The sequence below is a fragment of the Tupaia chinensis genome, unplaced genomic scaffold (genome assembly GCF_000334495.1).
Source record: "Tupaia chinensis unplaced genomic scaffold, TupChi_1.0 Scaffold144262_1, whole genome shotgun sequence".
NCBI classification, from domain to species: domain Eukaryota; kingdom Metazoa; phylum Chordata; class Mammalia; order Scandentia; family Tupaiidae; genus Tupaia; species Tupaia belangeri.
The window spans coordinates 3,137,121-3,154,830 of record NW_006204120.1 but is presented as its reverse complement, the minus strand read 5'-3'; the positions used below and the strand labels follow the sequence as shown (position 1 = coordinate 3,154,830).

General features: G+C 38.2%; 2 protein-coding genes across 2 annotated transcripts in view; one reads left to right on the top strand and one right to left on the bottom strand.

The window, feature by feature from the left end:
• The window catches only part of GTF2F2 (general transcription factor IIF subunit 2), a 197,642-nt gene that overhangs the window by 103,944 nt on the left and 75,988 nt on the right, over positions 1 to 17,710 (bottom strand). The gene's annotated exons all lie outside the window — the stretch shown is intronic.
• On the top strand, positions 3,488 to 13,263 carry KCTD4 (potassium channel tetramerization domain containing 4). Its single transcript, XM_006166505.2, has 2 exons — positions 3,488 to 3,604; positions 11,913 to 13,263. The coding sequence occupies exon 2, from the start codon at positions 12,099 to 12,101 to the stop codon at positions 12,876 to 12,878; it is 780 nt and encodes a 259-aa protein (XP_006166567.1). The 5' UTR covers positions 3,488 to 3,604; positions 11,913 to 12,098; the 3' UTR covers positions 12,879 to 13,263.

The following is a 17,710-nucleotide window of genomic DNA, read 5'->3' as shown; positions in this document are numbered from 1 at the left end:
AGAAAGCAAGGAAATCACTCCCTCACCACTCCTACCCCCTACACTCCCACCTCCCACTCCATCATGCTGCAATCCCGGCTCCTTCGTGTCCCCCTCCTTTCAGAATTTTAGACTTGTACGCACATGTATCCAGTGTGTTTTTCAAGTCATTAGGCCTGAGACTTGAACTGAGCAGTTGGCCACGTAGAAACTAGCCACCTAAACTATCAGGCCATTGGGGCCCAGGTATATATTGTTAAAAAGTATGAATTTAGCCATTCCATAATGCATACATATACCAAAATATTATGCTATATACCATAAATATATACAAGTTTTACTTCTCAATTTAAAAAATTTATTTTTTACTTTTGGCCAACCTCATGGCTTTTGGGGTTAAGGCAGCTGAATCCTTATGACCAACCATGGTTCCAATCCCAGCCTTGGAAGCTTGGAAAACACATTGGGTGTATATCCTTGAGCGCTCAAAATCCCAACAGGACAGCAAGATGGAGGACAAGGGATCATGGTGTGATCATGCCCCACTGAGGGTGCTTTCTCCCTCTCCTTCTCCAGCAAGCACAGGTGTACTCCTAACCAATACATGCTTTAAAGAAAAAAAAAAGGATAACCCAAAAGTCTTTCATACAGTTTTAACTCTACATATCTACCATATTAGAAACTAAGAAATTTTTGGAGAATGACAGTTTAAAAACCCAAAAAGCCTTATTGGGTCACAATTATGAAAATAATTTTAATCTCTACTGAGGAATGCTTCTATCCAGTGGTTCCCACACCACTATTAAGTTTGCTACAGGGGTACATAGGCACTCCAGAGAGAGAGTCAGAAAATTACTTCCCTGGGGGGAATGGCCACACTGTAATCCCTGCTCCTCCATCCTCCTCTCAGGATGTTGGGCACACACACATATGCCCAGCATGATTTTCAAGTCTCTGGGTCCAAGACTCAAATTGCACAGTCAGCTATGTGGGATCAGCCACTTTAACCTCCATGCCACCTGCTGTTCCCCTCAGGAACATTTAAAAAACTGGTGGTCTAGTAAGATGATAAGACAAGTGTCTGACTCATTTTTATACAATAGAAGCACTTTTGATAAACCTCCACTTTATTCACTTCTAGGTTAATCGAGACTCTAATTCCTCTCTATTAAACATAGTGACAGATGCCCACAGCTCACCATACACTAGTGGGTAGCAGGTTAATCTCTAGTACTCCCACATACTTCTGCTCAAACTATGTTAGAACTTGTTTACAATAGTTTTAATAATTATGTAACTTAATTATATCTTACATAAACTCATTAAATTAAGAGTATGGGGTGTACAGAGGGGTTCTATGGAAACCAGGTTGAATGCTCTGGTTAAGACCTTACTTTTATATAAAGGAAAATTGCCTAAAACAAAAGAAATCACTGTTTGGTGGCTGGGTGGTGACTCGGCAGACACACATGTGCCCATGATCTAGGCTGGCTGTAGCTGGGGGTAGATAAAGGTCAAGATCCTGCTGGGGCACGGTCTCTGTGGTTTATCAAAGAAATAAATATAAACGCAACTGTTAAACTATGTATGGGTGAGCCAATAAGAACATGGAAAAGCATACAAGTCTAGGACTGTGCATTTGTATTGTTTTATAGTATCTAAGTTCTTGCTTCTTTTTGAAGAAACTGAAAATCTAAACTAAATTATGGGTCTAATTTTTGCAAGAAAGAGAAAGCAGATGGTCAATCAGTATCCTATACTCAAAGCAAAGTTCTTGTCCTACATGTAATCAGTAACTAAATGTGAGCACATAAGAAAAAAGAAGTTTAAGGTAGATAGAAAAAAATGCATTTCTAAGTTTTTGCTATAGCGTGGATGTGCTCACCAGAGAGAGACAGATAGAAAAAGAGAAAGTGAGAAATCCTCTGGGAGGGACGGGGAGATGGCCATGACACAATCCCTTTTCCTCCACTGTCCTTTCAGGATTTCAAGGGGGTACACACACACACACACACACACACACACACACACGTTCCTGGCATCTTGAATCATGGTAGGCCATGTAGGAATCCAGCACCTTAATCACCATGACACCTTCTGGTTCCTATTGTTATCACTTTTTAACAATTTCCTATCTTTTAATTTAAATGATCAACTACTGGTCCTTCCATATGGACTGTGGGATTCTATAGTACAAAGCCGAATGTGTTAATACAGGTTATGAAACAGACACACACCGAGTATCAAGATTACACACATGCATAAACATGTACCGATTATTTCTAGCTGAGAATTAAGAAGGGCTTTTGTAGAGAAAGCAATGTTTGTGATGGGACGTGAGAAGTGGCATGTAGACGTGGGGGGTGGGGTGAGAAGAGAGGCACTGAAGGTGGTGTAGCAGCCTTGGCAATGGCCTTTGGTGTGAGCCTGTGCTTGCTCTCATTCTCTTTCTTGTACTTGAAAGAGACTTGTTCTGAGGGACTACACCACAAATCCTTGGGAAGATGTGGTCAGCACTCTGTGAAGGCACACAAACTCATCCTAGCAAAGGTGCTGTGAGTGCTCAGTTCTTACTCTTCCCGAGGCTTGACCATTCTGATCAACTTTCTCTGGATTCTGGGAAATACTCCAGGATCCTTTCTAAATACTCTCCTATCCCCCAAACTACATTTCAACTACATTTTCTATTAACTGGTTTCTGCTACCTGCAATCGAAAGAATCCTAGTAAACAGACACCTATGATAATGGCATTTTATTTATGTCCTCCTGCCACCTAGTTTCAGAAAAAATGGAGAGGTAATTTCAAAGGGTAAGTACACAAAGCACAATCTGTAAAAATAATGGCAGGATTCTGGTCTGTCACTAAGAAACAGTGTTACTTAGAGAGGTTACTTCACATCTTTGGCCTCAGCATCTATCAGAAGTTACCAGAATCGCTTGGTCTCTTCTAGTCCTGTTTCATTAACTATACACACTGGCCTTCCTCTCTAACTGACGATGTTTGAAAATTATTTCATTAGTGTTTATTGTGTTTCCTCGAATACTTTTTAAAAGAACTAGTTATAATTACACTTTCTTTGAGTAGAAATAAGAGAGAAAAATGTTTCTTGATCAACAAAAACAAAAGGCTAAGAAGGTATCCAAGACCTGAAAATACACAAACTGCTTTAAGCTGAACCTTCCTACTATGTCTGAACTTGAGATACACTATATGGGAAAACTGAAGACTGATAATCGGAACTTGAGATACACTATATGGGAAAACTGAATACTGATTATCAGTACTTTTTTCATGTTAAGAGCATCCCTATTTTTGAGCAAGTAAAATAATTAGTGAACAGGATGTCCTGGGTGCTTATTAGCATTGGCATCTAAGTAATGAGAGCAGGTATGTTAGGAAGTCATCACGCATCAGGAAGTTAAAGGCATTCATTTCCAAGGACCTTGGTGAATTCAGTTCAATGTGGAGGCCTTTAAGAGTGCTTCTAACTCAGATTAAAGATTTCAGACTGATCCTCAAGACTTCTGAAGTTACTCTCTTGATTCTTACATCACATCTGTGTCTACCCTCTCTGGAAAAGCATGAAAGAAATAATATCTGTCCAGAGCAGCTGCATTTGAAAGGTAAGCCACTTTTAATATCCCTTATATTCTCCTTTCTTCTCATTTAAAATATTTTCCTAGCAGAGTTTTTTGCTTGTGGTTCTTAGATGAGGTTTTGTGGTTCTTAGATGAAGACTATTAATACTTGTCATCTTAATAAGAAATTAAGCAAACTTTGTATCCCTATATTATTAGAAAGTTATCTTTATCCAAATTTATGAATTTATATTCAGCTCTGTAATCTTCAGGGATTTTAGGAATAAAAGATTATGCTGAGCGGCCCAGCAGGTGGTGTGGTGATTAAGGTGCAGGACTCCCCACATAGCTGACCACAGTTCTGAGTCCTGGAACCCCTGCAGGGGTTGGGGAGGTGATTTCTCACTTAACTCTCACTATCATTCTCTCTCTGGAGAGGGCACGTGCCCTATGGCAAAAACCTTAAAAAAAAAAAAAAAAAAGTTCCAGTAAACTAACCCACAGAGTTAGTATTTGATGATTTACCCCAAAGGTAATCAAAAAGCAGTCACACAAACATTCTCAGAAATTATCTGTTGATATGTTTTCTAATAATAATATTCAAATTGCAAATATGCCCAAGGGGCTGGAAATTCTTCATTTTAATTCATATACTTAAACCGTAACTTGAGGACTAGATTTTAGATCTAGAAAGCATCTCAACTTCCTCACTCATAATACTGCTCTTCAATTTTTCCCCTACAGACAAGGGGGGAAAAGGGATAATAGGAACATTCCCATATAATAGATATTGCAGAGCTGACCAAAGAGTATCTGTGGATGACAAGACTGACTGCCCAGAAGCAGGAAGACAAGTGGTCAGCTAAGGGGGCAAAACGAAGGCTATAAACGTGTGACATTGTCTGTATTGTCCTATTAGTCTACAGAAGCTGTGACAGACTCTTGGTCAAGTAAATAACCTAGTGAGTAAACAGCTTTGAAACATCTGTATATTTTAATGTTTGCAAAGTAAAATTAATGAGTTATCATCCCACCTATATATCAGACTACAGTCTTCTCTTTGCTTGTTTCGCTATATATAATTAAATTGATATAAAAATTTCTTAGATGCAGATGTGGACACAATAAACACATCAGACCTAATCCCTACTCCTAAAGTTGCTTTCAAGAAGAGATTGAATAAAACCCCAAAATAAAATACTTTTAAAAAACAGAAATCAATGCTGTGTTGTAATAATTAAATAAAAGGGGAAGGAAAATAATAGTATTTTAACGGTTTTTGTTTTTCTATTTTAAAGAAGTTTTTGCTTTAGGGTGCATGGATTTGCCAGAGAGAGACAGAGACAGTGAGAGGGAAAGTGAGAAATCATCCCCCCCGGGGGAAGGCCATGCCACAATCCTTTCTCTTCTATTCTCCTCCCAGGATCTTGGGCACTCATGCACCTGCGCCCAGTGTGATTTTCAAGCCACCTAGTCCGGGACTTGAACCAGGGTTGGCCATGTGGGAATCTGGTAATGTAACCACTACTCCATCTGCTGCCCCCTCTAATAGTTTTGGTTTTAATCAGATTTTTTTTTTTTTTGGAGAGGTTTTTGCTATAGGGCGCGTGCGCTCGCCAGACAGACAGAGAGAGACAGAGAGACAGAAAGCAGGAAATCACCCCCCAGGGGGGATGGCCATGCTGCAATCCCTTCTCCTCCATTCTCCTCCTGGGATCTTGGGCACACACGCACACGTGCCCGGCGTGAGTTTAAGCCACCGGGTCCGGGACTCGAACCGTGGTCGACTACGTGGGAGTCCAGCGACATAGCCATTACGCTAACTGCTGGTCCCGGTTTTAATCAGATCTTTATGAAAGAGTGCTACCAAGCTTTGGCTACTGTATTTTAAATGAGAAACAAATAAAAAACAATAGAAAAAGTGGTTAATCACACAGAAAACAAATTCTTGTAGAAAAGTTCAGTCTCTTCATGTACAGACTTATACTATACTGCTATATTTTAGACAAACAGTACCAAGCACTGGCAGATGTGATGAGGGGTACGAGGACGAAAAATGCTGACCCCTGTATTTATAAAGACCACAACACAGTTGAGGGACGCAATATTTATGAAAAACTTACAGATAACCCAGTGACACATTTTTAAGAATGCTATGCCAATCTTCTTATGACAATGCAAAAAAATATAGGTTGTCAGGAAATAATGGCAATTAAAAATATAGGTTGTGTGAAAACCCAATATTTTCCCCTTTACTCATCATATAACACAAGCAATGCAGGAGTTGGGAGGGCGAGATGAACCCCTTCAGAGGGTCTGGTCGGGCAGTAATTCCCTTCCTCCAGTCCTGTAGCCCATCGGATCTTGGGCATTTGTGTGGCCTGGTATGTTCAGGTCCATTTAGATGAGAATTTGAACTCTGGTCGCAATGTGGGATCCAGCTTCTCTTGAGTGTAGCATATCACCACTAAATCACAGAGTTGACCCCAATGGCGCATATTTAAAAATCAACTGAATTCAGGTCCGATTCATTTCCCACTCAGTAACGCTTGATCTCTTAACATAGTCAATCCATAACAATAGTAACGACATACCTACTTCTTTATGATTTTCAAGGGAGTTTAATATTAAGACATCTTGGTAACTATAAGGTAGAAATCATGAACTCATCATTAAGAATTCCTTTGAGATAATTCCCCTTTTCTGAGCTCACCACTATTTCCTTAATATGGTGGTTCACTCCCAAAGATATTGCCTTAACTGCACTGTGTGGGGAAAAGGGAGTGGTTTTTCTATACCTATGTGTAGCTTCCCTAGGTAATTTAAATAATGCAGTGGCCATATTTCTTCCTTTTTCTTTCTCCCCTCTATCTATCCCCTACTCTTTTCACTATTCTTCCCATTTATCACCTCTCCCTGTCATTTTTATTTTCTCATGAAATGAAGGGAATAGCTCAAGCCGCTCAAATTTATTCCGTTGATTCTAAGATACCATCAGTTGTAATAGGCACCATTATTTTATGTACCACCAAGAAAGACAAAATGCTGTCATTAAACTTAGACAACGGGTTTAAGACATACCCTGGTTTGAGAAATGTTAAATACAAAAAAGAAAAAAAGTGCACTATGATAGAATTCTCCCCCATTTACAATTACTTTACTCTGTGAGTAGGAAACACATTTGTTCCCAGGAGCCATCACAGTCTGTCCTTTGGCTCAAGCCCCTTCTGTCTCCTCCGCACCATCTCATCACTGCAGACACAGAGGAAGGTAAAGTGAAGAGGATTACAGAAGGAACGGTGCTGGCGGGCAGCAAGCGGGACTAGAGCCCCTCCTTGGTTCCTGATTTCATAACAATGTTACCTCTACAAGAGTTTTCAAAGTCATGTCTCTCATTTTGAGACTGCAGATAATGGCTATTAACTGAAAATACTTTCTTCTCAATGAGACAGTAGAATTCCATTTTGCCAAACAGCACTATAAAAATGAGTTCTGTACAATATCATCATTTCGAAGTTCATCTGATGGCTCATCGAAGTGCTTTGCTCATCTAGTTATAATATTTTCTGGAGAAAAATAATGCGTAGGCCACACTTAAAAAAAAAACCATTGTTTTGAAAAACTTACGGTATGACTTTTATCTATAAAATTATAAAACATAGGTTTCCTAAAACACTCACCTTCCAAAGTACATTTCAATGTGAATAATATGATTTGCACACTGTTGTCAAGATTACCTCCGTGGTGAAAAGCAAAGACACGTGGAATGAATTTTACCTGAAGTTCTCAGCTAGTCTGTCATTTTTATTTGTGCTCCTTTTGACACACAGTACTTTATTCTTTTCTACACTCCTCAAACGAGACTGAAAATTTTGTCAATGTAGCCAAGTTTCCTGGGTTTCTTTGAAGACTCAGTTTAACACTGCAAAACACTCACAGGTGTTTTTATCCAAGTGAAATGACCTGTTCACATGACCTCTAGCCACAGATTTTAACTGATGAGTCCTAGGGAAGTTCAAGCACCCTACACAGTTTATGAGATGCTGTGGTCCATTAGTTACGCAAGGCAGCTGACCGAGTACATGTGTCAGTATGACACCAGTCCCAGGCAGTATTAACTGCAGAAGAATTTTATATTTAAAAATGAAACTGAAGTTGTGACATAGAAATAAAATTATATTAACACGAAAAGTCCCTTGGTTCTTAAAATATGTCAGTGCATTACTTCGTGTAATTTATTTTTATTTTTTAAACACACAATAGAGACTAATGTAAAATAGTCATAGATGAATATCAAAGGAGTGGTTCTCACATTAAATGCTATTAAAAGGAAGCTATGGGGATCAGTAGATGGCATAATGGTTACATCACAGGACTCCCACATAGTTAACCACAGTTTGAGTCCTGAACCTGATGGCTTAAAACTCACACCAGGCACATGTGCATGTGTACCCAAAATCCCAAGAGGAGACTGAAGGAGAAGGGACTGTGGCATATGGCCATCCCCCCTGAGGGTGATTTCTTGCTTCCTGTCTCTCTGGCAAGTGTAGGCGCCGTATAGCAAAAATATCTCAAAAAAAAGAAAAATAAAAAAAAGAGGAAGCTCTGAAGAAGAAAACTGCATGCTGAAACCGTGAAACAGCTTGTGTAAAGGGTAGGAAGGTCAAAGCAGAGATCCACAAACCTGAGATAAGTGCAGAAGTCCAGGGCAAAGAAACAGTGCCAGTTTCAGTAAAAACTGACAGTGGCTTCTTTAGCTACAGTCACTTCCACTTTCTTTCCAAGGGAAGGGGAACTAATGCTTTCAGAAAACAGGCACAGACGCATGCAGGTGAAAGCAACCAAGATGTGGTAGAGGCGGAGAATGTGCAGGTGGAAGTAGCATGTTCTTATCAAAGCAGCTCTAAGGCCATCCCTCTTTCTTGAAAAAGCATATGGCTTTCATGCAAGAGTGACCTGCTTAGGCTAAGGGAATTACCAAAGCAGGTATCTTCCAACCAGGAAAGGTACCTTCCTAGAAATGTTCTATTTCCTTCCATGGCACGAGGGTATCTCTGGCACATAAACAGAGCGTGTGTTTATCACTGTGTTTTGTATTACTCATGTGACGACAGAACTTCACTGCCTATTAGGAGTTGGTAGAAAAGATGGGATTCCTTCCATTGGTCTGGAGTTCTGCCTAATGCAGAGGGTAGGAGATTAGCATTACCTCACAATGGAAGGCTTTGTCAGAATTTGGTTAGGCACTGGGCCCGATTAACTATAGGACAGAGTCACACCAAAGACCTGTTTAAATTTTCAAAGCTGCCTAAAGAGCTCTTTTCTATGCATGCTTAGAGATGTCTAAGACAGAGGCAATCTAACTCTGGTAAAGAGCTAAAGCACTAAGTAGAAAAACGGGGCTTTGATGTTTCAAAATTTTGTATCTTTCTCCCTAAAAAAGCAGGTAAAATCCTCAAATTCAGTTGTCAAGTGAATCAAGATGAGCTAGTCTTTGATGTGTGGCTTAAGCCCTTCTGCTGAAACCACTGACTGATTAATTCTACAACAGCTCCTGCTGCAGTGAGGCAGTGAAATATAGTCACATAAACCGGGGATGTTTCCCTTGGTATTGGTATAGGTACTGAAGCACCACTTCCAGTTTTAGGGCTGTGTGGACCTAACTGACTCTACAGCACCACACACACACACACACACACACAAACTCCCCAGCAAGCAAATATAAACTTAGAATGGAATAAAAAGGCGGCAATCTGGCCTTCTCCTAAGGGGTACGTGTACCACAGCAGGCAGCAATCATCAACAAACACACAAACTCCCCAGCAAGCAAATATAAACTTAGAATGGAATAAAAAGGCGGCAATCTGGCCTTCTCCAAGGGGTACGTGTACCACAGCAGGCGGCAATCAACAAACTGCTGCAATTTCTGTGAATTGTGATGACCTTGCTTTAATGGAGGTAATGTGGAGTAAGGAAAAGAAGGTGGGACTTTCTGGGAAACATTTTTCTTTTTCTGTTTAAGACCACAAGTTGGGGCAAAGAGGGTACACACACATGAAAGTCCTATGGATTCCTATCAGCTTCAAGTCAGGCACTCAGACAAGGCTTCAGTCACACTACTGCTGCCAGGCCATCGGGGGTAAACAAATCATACCCGTCATGTTTACAGAGAAAAAGCAGTCAATGGTTGGAAGCACAAAATGGACTAGTTTAGAGTCTGTCAAAGCATTCCTGTGACACACAGGGCCCTAATAGGTGGTTCTGAAAACCTGGCAGCAGAAACCAGAAGTGACTTGGCAAACAGAATGCAGTGTGGAACAATGACGGAAGGGCGGGGGTCTGACTTCCAGCAGTCTTGCCTCACCTCCTAACCCCATGCCACCCCCAGAGAAACCCACCCTGTAAGAGCATCAGGGCTTCTCCATGAAGGCAGTAAAACTGTGGAAAGAAAGAGACCCAGCGTCTCATAGTTCTAATCAACGATATTGCTTTATCTAAGTAAACGAGACAAGTCTAGCAGTCTCCATCAGTATACTACGTTTGGTATACAAGTCTGGTATATGGTAAATATCACAAAAAAGGGACTGTACCTGTAAGTGAAATTATTGTGTCTTTGTTGATTTTGCTATTACACAATATGATGTAACTCAGAAACCCTTTGTAATGGTAACATAAGAATTCCATAAATGCATTTCCAAAGTTGTACTTTTTTTCTCAAAAACTTATTCATTACTTCTTAAAAAGTCATGTGCATAGGAAAGAGTTGATTCTAAAAAAAATAAAATCAATAAATACATGAGATTGTCAAAATATAAGAGTAAATTCTCTTTAAGTACTGAAGGACTGAGAGGAAATTTTAATCTGAAGTGATGGCTTTGCCATTAACAAGCTATAAACTCCTAGATAAAATATTAAAAATTCTCTGAAATGCATCATTTATCTTTGGTAAAATGAAGAAGTATAATTTCATGTCCTATAAATAAAAACTCAGCTCTAAAAGTGCAAAGCTGAAGTTTTGCAGTGCAATTGAATGGACTTTTGATAATTTCTTGGTATACAAATGCTAGGTTCAAAATCAGCTGTAAAGAAGAATATATAAAGTTGTCAGAAAAGTCCTGTCACATTTATGCATAGAAAAACACAGAAAAATATGTCATAGTTTTTCCAATGACCCAATGATTTTTTTATATCTGACAAAAATCTAACACTGTTTATAGAAAATAAAAAGCAGATGAATTCTTTTAGAAGAATCTGTTCCAATATTTCTACGACATACAGCTAACTATTTAAAAGTACCTTTAGTGCAACAGAAATATAAATCAATTTAATATAACATTTGAAGTCTAATTCTAAGAACCATGTAGTTCCTCAGAATAATTTAGCAGATACACAGATAAAATGATAGTGTACTGGGGACAATGTTCATGTTTCCTATTGCTGGGCTTTTTAAATTCTGTAAGAGAAAGGCTTTGGAAAGTAAGTAAAGAGGTAGGAGGGAAAAAGAGGGGGTTACAACACACCAACATTGTTCCAACTCCCAATTTTTTTTTTTTTAAAGGCTTAGGCTTTAGCTATTTCTTTCACCATCTGTGAAACAAAAAAGAAACAAAAACTAACTCATAACAAGGTTTGATGGTAAGTATGTTTTAAATCTCCATCCTTCTCCTATCTTCCCAATACATGTGTACACACACAGTTACAGTTTTTTCTACAGTAGTCCAAGTCTTTGTTCAGCAAACAGATTCATAGTGCAAGCTTATAAATTTTCCACTGGAAATCTTAACAAAAAAAAGTAAACAATGACTGCAAAACTTGTCTTTTCTACATTTTACCTATAGGATAAAAAAATAAAAGAACCTCTTGTTACAGGATGTTAGGAAAATTTCTTCTCACTTAGCAAAGATCCCTAATTCAGAATCACTCAACTCCAATTAAATTCAAATACAACGTCACAAATAATAAGTCTAAATATTCTTATTTGGGTCTCAAAAATGACTGTACCACTGTAAAACTTTTTATGGGAGAGAAAATCCTATATAGCTTTCCTTTCCCCTCAGGTTTTCTATTACTGATTTGCTTTTGAAAATGATACTAATACAATAGATGCTATTTTCCAAAGGATGAGTTCTTTAAGATTAAGTCTGCCTAATTAAAAGAAATAACAAAAAAGACATTTAGAAATAGATAAAAATTCACATTTGGCTGGAGAATTAAACATCTATAACTGTTTAGTGAGAGGACAGTCTATGTTTTCTAAGTAACTCTTATCAAAGAATGTACATGAAAATCCTTACACAAAAAATCCTTTCCCTGATACAGTTAAATGCAAATTCTCCTCTCCGTCTTACTCCAGGAAGCTCCCGCATGCATAGCTGATACGCCACCTACTGCAAAACCGAGCTGACAGCCCAGGCGATGCTGCCAGCATTTCCATTCCATCACCAGGCTGGGGCTGAATAAAGGCGTGTTTGTGTGGTAGTGTTTCTTTTTTAAAAAATCTGAAAGCCGAGAAGAACAAGCTGAAATAGCTTCTTCAAAAATGGAGCGTAAAATAAACAGAAGAGAAAAAGAAAAGGAGTATGAAGGGAAACACAACAACCTGGAAGATACTGACCAAGGAAAGAACTGCAAATCCACACTGATGACCCTCAACGTTGGTGGATATTTATACATTACTCAAAAACAAACACTGACCAAGTACCCAGACACCTTTCTTGAAGGTATAGTAAATGGAAAAATCCTCTGCCCGTTTGATGCAGATGGTCATTATTTCATAGACCGGGATGGGCTCCTCTTCAGACACGTCCTAAACTTCCTGCGAAATGGAGAACTTCTCTTGCCTGAGGGGTTTCGAGAGAATCAACTTCTTGCACAAGAAGCAGAATTCTTTCAGCTCAAGGGACTGGCAGAGGAAGTGAAATCCAGGTGGGAAAAAGAACAGCTAACCCCCAGAGAGACTACTTTCTTGGAAATAACAGATAACCACGATCGCTCACAAGGACTGAGAATCTTCTGTAATGCTCCTGATTTCATAGCAAAAATAAAATCTCGCATTGTGCTGGTGTCCAAAAGCAGGCTGGATGGATTTCCAGAGGAGTTTTCGATATCATCGAATATCATTCAGTTTAAATACTTCATAAAGTCTGAAAATGGCACTCGACTTGTACTGAAGGAAGATAACACCTTTGTCTGTACCTTGGAAACTCTTAAGTTTGAGGCTATCATGATGGCTTTAAAGTGTGGTTTTCGACTGCTGACCAGCCTGGACTGTTCCAAGGGGTCAATTGTTCACAGTGATGCACTTCATTTTATCAAGTAATTACCTGTGCCACAAACAAAGGCAACAAGCATGCAGCCGGCAAGCTTTGGAAAACCACAGCATCAAAGGCACCCCAAATAATGTGCTCAGCTAGCTCTGAACTACAGAGTCCTGCTGCTTATCAATTACTGTGAGCTAACGGTATGTAAATTCCATTGCTAAAGATGTCCTTCTCTGGGGTGTTCCTGCTAATCTGACTCTTCCACCTAAAATGGAAACAGTAACCTCCTATGTACTGTAAATAAAGACTGAATGCTTTTGCTACTTGTTTATTTTTCCTTAAGCTGTCTTTCAATCAGAATGTCTTGGGTACTTGCACAAAATACAAGCATGTACATTATCTACTGTTCATTTAAGTAAGTGGTAATAAAATATCTTAAGGGTCTGTGAGATTTAAAATCCTTTCTACTTACGGCAAAATCTACAAAGAAACTGAACCGGTAAAATTAACCACTGAGAGCAAAAGAGAGGTACCGACCTATCTAAAACAGATCTATAGTGAAACAAAATGAGACTGTAAGAAGGTATTAAAGCTACTGATTTGATTTTTAATAGCAGGCACCACAAGCTTATTCACGATTTCTGTATTTCATAGTGGAATTAAAGCTGAATTGATATTTTGCTGAAAATTCCTAGAAAACTGTTTAATGACAATAAAAATAAAAGTACTGGTAGTTCCTTTGCTTGTATTAATAATTATAATAAAAAGTTACATGTGTTACTTTAAAAATAAACAGTACCACTTGATGATTTTGCACAATATTATGCACTGTTGTAGTCAAATGCAGGCTACAGTGACCCTGGCTGGTCTTGCAAGTGACAAAAATCAGCAAATTCGTTTCTTTGCCAGGGAAGCTCCAACACAGCATGGAGAACTTAGTATGTGGTATGGAATAATGAAGGAGTGCGTTTTAAGAATCATCTAAATTTCTGCTCATTTTTCAAGCTCAAAAATGTTAAATGAACATCATTAAATATTACTATGAAAGGACTGTATTGATTCTTTTCGCTATCTGATGCTAAACCTCAGACTCTGAGTTGGTTCACTACTTCGTGCTAAACAAGAAATTATTTTGAAAAATTAAGTTTTACATATGTCTGCTTGAATGAAGTAATCTGCAAACTTTAAGTGTCAGTTCAATTTTCCCCCCATAAAAGAAGGTAGTAAATCATTTCAATACCATTTATGTTTTGGCTTCTAATAACATGTTACATATTTAATGTACTCCTTTACAATTAAACCATTAAATCCGGTGACTAAATCTTAATTTTAACAAACTTCACCGAAAGCTTTCTGAAAATCCTGACTGAGGTTACAGCTAAATTAGCATGTATGTCAAAAGTTGGATTACCAACTTACAGTAACTGAGTAAAGCTAATACTCATTGCCAGAACTGTAACTGACTTCCAGCTATAACAACTAAGATAATGTGAAAGTTGGCTGTATATGCTAAAAGAAATCTTTCAAAATCTGTTATACAAAAATTTATATTGAAACAACAAACTCCACACACCAACTACAGAATCTTCTTTTAAGTATACTATGAAATGTTTTTACTAAAACATCAAGTTATCTATTACAATAGTTTAAAATGGCTTAATCAGAACTGAAAGGAACTAGGAAAATAAAGACAAAAATGGTGAAATTTACTTCAATAGTCGCTAAGATTGAACTGCTTATATGCCTCTTCAATTTACGAGTTGATTATATCTTGGCATTTGGAGCTTAGTAATGAAAAAAAAAAACACAGTGATTTAATGTCAAAGCAAGATTTCCTCTAACAAGCCTTTACTATAGATAATAAAAGCAGCACTGACATATCTTCTTATAAGAGAAATAGCTCAAAAAATTTCCTCAGAAGTATTTACAACTATGAATTATGCATCAGTTCAGAGAATTTCACGGCTATAATGAGACATAAATTTATCTAAATAAAGATATATTTATTTCTATGTAGCACCTCTTAAAAAAACCCCTATCTATATAGATTTAATGCCTCAAGCCTCTCATAGATCATAATAATCTAAAACAATAATCTAGAGGAAAATTTCACTAGATCACCCTTGTAGTTTTTTATAAATGTACCTTTTTTCATTCAAAATTACTTGCACTTGCATTTCCATATCAAAGTGCCTTAAATACCATACTATAGATGCTAGAAAGTATTTAGTTTTAAATTTAGTATTTTCTAAAAATATTTAGAAATACCTTCCATTAAGAAACTCAAAGCACATAAAATGTCGATATAAGTCAGAATGAAACTTTCGCGTTTGTGTTTCTGGTCACTAAAGAACTTCTCAAATCTTTCCTCATTCTCTCCCAAAGAACAAAATCACAAAAGGCTCTTTTTAACTTTCTTTCTTAAAAGTAAGGTAGGGGCTGGACAGTGGCGCAGTGGTTAAAGGAGACGCTCTTGCCCACATAATGGTCAGACGCGCTCCGCCGCAGAAGATTCACAGTTCACGGCCAAAGATCTGGAAGACACTGAGCAAGCACCTGCCCATGATGTGGGCTTGACTGAGCACAGGTGATGGATCACAGCATCAAGACCCTAGTGGGGGGAACCAGCAGTTAGCATAATGGCTATGTCGCTGGACTCTCATGTAGTCTACCGCGGTTCGCGTCCTGGACCTGGTGGCTTAAAACTCACGCCAGGTGCGTGTGTGTGCATGCCCAAGATCCCGAGAGGAGAATGGAGGAGAAGGGATTGCAGCGTGACCATCCCCCCTGGGGGGTGACTTCTCGCTTTCTGTCTCTATGTCTCTCTCTTGCCTGTCTGGCGAGCGCACATGCCCTATCGCAAAAACCTGTCAAAAAAAAAAAAAAGACCCTAGTGGGGAGCACTCTTTCTCTCTCACAGAGGAACAAACAAATAAACTAAAAAGTTGATTTAAAGTTGATTACTTTAGTTGTCATGAGTCAAACATATTCCCTTGTTTCTGTAATTATCCCATATGGTGATTCTACCACTTTTAAAATAAAAGAAACAAAAGCATAGTTTTCAGCTTTTAGTAGTAGACTTCTAAAATGTATATGGCACTGTGCAGGGAAAAAAAACCACAGATTTTTCAAATAATACAAGGAAGCTGACAACCATCTCAGACCAAAGACAATACTGAATAAGTTGTTCAGTTTTCCTTTTAAAAGAAAAATACTTATATTAACACTGCTTTTAAGGTGATAATACGATAACATCCATGTGCCAGATACCACGATATGAACGTTCATTATCTCCATCTTCAAACATCTGTTAAGTACTATTCTTTCCTTCCTACAGATGAAGAAATAGACACTTAAAAGGTTAAGATTATACAGTTAAGAGGTGGAACCAAAATTTGAAATCTAGGAGTGACTATAAAAGACTGTGAAAAATATGCAAATAAAGTATTAGTTTATTTTGGTGCAAAAAAATGGAAATCATGCATAGTTTTTCATACTGCACATTTTCCATGATCTTTTTGAAGACCCCTTGTACCAGGTTCCAGTGGCTGCGGGTACCACATGTCTGGCTTTACAGACATTTATAATCTCTAACACTAGAACCTGGCAAAAAATAGGCATCCACAAAGAAGGTAATGAATATGGAAACCAAAAATATAGATTTGCCTCACAATGGTATTACTAAAATGTTGAGTAACAAAAAAGAGAATTCTAGAAAAGCAAGTAATAATTTTAGTGCCGTGTCATTTAAATAGTATAAAGTGAATCACCCATCTCACCAGAGTAAAGAATATCCCACATTGGTCTATTGGTTAACTCATATTTTCACGCATTAGGTTTGCTGAAAAGAAGATTAATTTTTATGACTTGTATAATCCATACAACTGACATATTATGAGAAAAAATAGAGCAGAGTGAAATAATACGAGTTCTGGAGTCAGATTTGAGTTCAAATTCCATTAACTCCCACTAACAGGCTCACTCTACCATAAGCAATATCATTAACTTTTAAAAATGTCAACATCCTCAGGACCAGCAATTAGCGTAATGGCTATGTTGCTAAACTCCCATGTAGTCAACAGCAGTTCGAGTCCTGGACCCGGTGCTTAAACTCACGCTGGGCACATGTGCGTGTGTGCCCAAAATCCCAAGAGGAGAATGAAGGAGAAGGGATTGGGGCGTGGCCATCCCCCCCCAGGGGGGTGATTTCTCACTTTCTGTATCTCTGTCTCTCTCTGTCTTTCTGGCAAGTGCAGGCACCCTATAGCAAAAACCTCTCCAAAAAAAGAAAAATTTCAACATTCTCGGTAAAATGGGAATAATAATGATTATTTGATAAGGTTTTTGCAAGGTTTAAATTAAATTCTGAATTGTCTGAAAAGTGCCTCACCCTATACAGACTTTCAATAAGAGCACCAATCATTATCTTATCCAAAGGAAAGGCATCTTTATGACATAACCATGAATAATAAGCACAAAAATGCACATGTACACTAATTAGGCTTCCTACTTAGACCTGAACAGAACAGAAAACTTCAACAAATGCAAGCATAATGCAGTGATGAAACACTATGAAACACAATGATACACTCGAAATTGCTACAGGCAAACAAAGTCTTCATCTCATTAGCTTAAAAATGCGTATGACGAACTGGTTGGGACTTTTATTTCGAACTAGTTGGGACTTTTATTTCCTAGCTTCACGTAAAATATCTACAAGATAAACACAGCAGATGCTTTATCAGCAATATAAAATTAGTCAGGAGTAAAATACAGAATTAACGCAATCTTAACGATATACCCATCTAATAAATTACAATTACATATTTTTTTTTTCTTTAGAGGTTTTCGCTATAGGGCGCGTGCCCTCGCCAGACATAGCGAGAGAGCC

Excerpts from the sequence above, each read along its gene's own strand:
- KCTD4 (XM_006166505.2), top strand. The coding sequence starts at position 12,099 with ATGGAGCGTAAAATAAACAGAAGAGAAAAAGAAAAGGAGTATGAAGGG.